This window comes from Acyrthosiphon pisum, chromosome X (assembly GCF_005508785.2).
Source record: "Acyrthosiphon pisum isolate AL4f chromosome X, pea_aphid_22Mar2018_4r6ur, whole genome shotgun sequence".
NCBI lineage: Eukaryota > Metazoa > Arthropoda > Insecta > Hemiptera > Aphididae > Acyrthosiphon > Acyrthosiphon pisum.
The window spans coordinates 84,563,754-84,566,774 of NC_042493.1; the positions used below are offsets into that span (position 1 = coordinate 84,563,754).

The 3,021-nt window shown below is 27.7% G+C and overlaps 1 protein-coding gene across 1 annotated transcript in view; it reads left to right on the forward strand.

Annotated features, from left to right (window-relative positions):
- Nucleotides 1-525: 525 nt before the first annotated feature.
- The window catches only part of LOC100162544 (17-beta-hydroxysteroid dehydrogenase 13), a 16,235-nt gene continuing 13,739 nt past the window's right edge, over nt 526-3,021 (forward strand). The window contains exon 1 of the mRNA XM_001952286.5: nt 526-941. Within this exon, the coding sequence (XP_001952321.2) occupies nt 899-941 (43 nt within the window). The 5' untranslated portion in view covers nt 526-898. The remainder of the gene's footprint in view (nt 942-3,021) is intronic.

Here is a 3,021-nt window from a genome sequence, read left to right on the forward strand (position 1 = left end):
AAAAGAATTTGTCTTACAGTAAAATGTATATAGTTGTATAGGTACTCCTATACGTTTAATCAATACGTCCTGCAAGATCTAACAAACACGCAACTATTGTTATTAACCTATATTACACTTTCCTAATCTGCAGTGTTTTACGGTTACTAAATATTATAATATTAAAAATATTATAGCTATAAAATTATCATGATAACTTTCAATCGATTTTTCAATGGTATTTATGGGTATATAAATATATAATATATGATAGGCATCTAAATATTATAGTTACATGATTTACAATCCCTACAAAGATGAAAAAAATAAAAAAATATACATAGGTAATAATGCAATATAATATATTATATATACTACAAGGTGATCCATTTATGTGTTAACATTCATTACTTAAAGTCTTAACATTTTTGAAAATATTTTTTTTACAATTTTTTATCGTTATCTAAGTTTTTATTTATTTGAACGACAACATACATTTTCAACAGCTCACTGTTGTAAACTATACTGTTGTAGATATATTTTGCACGTCTACTCGTTTTAAATTTTTGCAACTATATACCCACGCGCTGAACACCCGACGACCTGGTTTGACGGGGGAGTATAATATTATAATATGTAGCCATAAATCTAGCGAAAACACGCCGATAGCATCTGTCGTTATAAGACCTGAATGCACCAAGGTGATCTTCCGCGAGTACCTACAGAGGTTAATCCAACTACTGCGGCACACATAACTCGACGTTCTTGAACGGCCCATCATGTCATTTTCACTGTAACCGTAGCTGTCGTATCGCAGTCATCGAAACACCATCGTCAACATTGTCACGCGGCTGCACGAAAACCGACTGTCGTAAAGATAAAACACATTGCAACCTGTTGGATCAATCAAACAATCGAAATGGAAGCAGGACAACGGCCCGATAACAGATCCTCGTCAAACGGTAAGCGCACAATATTATATTATTTTAATAATAATATTAATATATTATTATGGTACTTACTGTATATTGAACAATATATTATTATGTTATAGACTCATATTATAGTCATATTGTTTAAATGGTATACTAATGTGACAATAAGAATTATTGTAATCACGGAGATATTATTTTAGTATAACATTAAACCGAGGTACTTACCAACATAATATAGATGTCTATAGATATGCCAAATATTTAAATACAATTTTAGCACACTGTTGAATTCGGTCCTTACAGAATCGTTGTATTAATTTTAAACCAAAGATAATTATTGTATTCTAAGGAAAGAAAATAGCATGTTATTCGCGATATTTCATACATTAAAACACAGTAATTAGGTACGTTTCTTATAAGATTTCAAATCCTTATCCTACCTAAAAACCTATCGTCTTAACGTAGCTAGGTAATTAAAAAAAGTAACATCGTATCAATGCCACATATTATTATTAGTTTACAAGACATTTTTCCTATGGACAATAATATACATTTTATTTTCATACAGAAATTTAATACGACTTGATTTACTTTAGCGCTCGTTATTTAACCTTCGTTTCGAGAAATCCAATATTTTATATCACTAGACATAAATGACAGAACAATTAATACATAGTGAGATTATAATACTATGTAGTAGTAATATACTGACATACAATATTTATATAGGTACCTATTAAAGTTAAATAGGTAACACAGATTTAAATATTTACAAGATGCAATAAAAATGACCTAACCTAATGAAAACGTTGTAGATAAATCTATCTAATGTTGGTGAAATTGAACATGATATAATGAATTTGTGTGTATTAAATCAAAAAAATATATTTTGTTAGTGCAAATTAGGTAAATAGCCAATAATTAGATAATATAATAACGTTAACGTATGATTAAATATAAACTTATTTTTAGAATATCAAACTACTTACGAATTTTAATATTTTAATAAAATGTATTATAACATAATGAATGTTTTAGCTTATAATAAATTGTGCACTACTTTAAGTAAATTCGATTATAATTTGCTTAATTAATTCAAACAGATATACCTCTATCTTTATGAAATGTGAAAAACATGTAGTTGTGTCCCGGCACCATACCTAAGTCATAATAATTTAGTTCAATGTACAAATACTTTACTAAATTAAAAGCATTTACAAATTATAAAACTCACCATGTTGACAACTACGTAGGTTATTATGCACTACGTGCATCCTACTATTGAAAGTTGTTGTGTGTTGAATGTTGAACCAGTTTATTAACTTTGGTTGTCTTGTTTACCCTGGAAATTTAAACTAGAAGAATTTTTCCTATTAACTTTTTAATACGTCTTCAATTAAATTATAATACAAATAACAATATTATTATACACATCACCATACAACACTTATTTCCAAAAGTATTTTAAAATAATAGTACTAATATATAGTTGCATAATATAGATAATGACATAATTTTAATAACTGTATAAGTACCTATATAAACATGATCATTATATTATAGTACGTAAATATAACGGTGTATGCCTGTATTAAACGATTCGTTATATCTTTTCTTTAAACGTATAAATTATTAATTTTTGAAATGGCTTTAAGTTGTGAAAATATCAAGTATTCAAAACTGTTAGTTTCTAAATTACCAAAAAAAGAGACTGAAATTGATTTTATTAAAAATATTGTGCTATAATGTTCACATTTTTCTTTTTTTGATTTGTGGTATAGTTTTTAAGCTTAAGTAAAGTTCTGAAAAAGTCAAAAATGCATTTATGACATATCATGATATGTTTAAGTTTCCAACTACCTAGTTGACATTTCCTACATCTAAAAAATTGCTATAGCCCTATACAGGGACGGATTGGAATTTCGGACCAGCCCGGGAAAATACTTTTTCACCGGCCCACTATTTATTGGGAGATTGGGGGCAATCGGCAAGTGTACTATACTGAAGATAGTAATTTTTTTTAGTATTTTAAAGGGTATAGTCTACTGTAATCAGTGTTATTATAAAATCAACCTTTAACATAAATGTATATAAAAACATAATAATG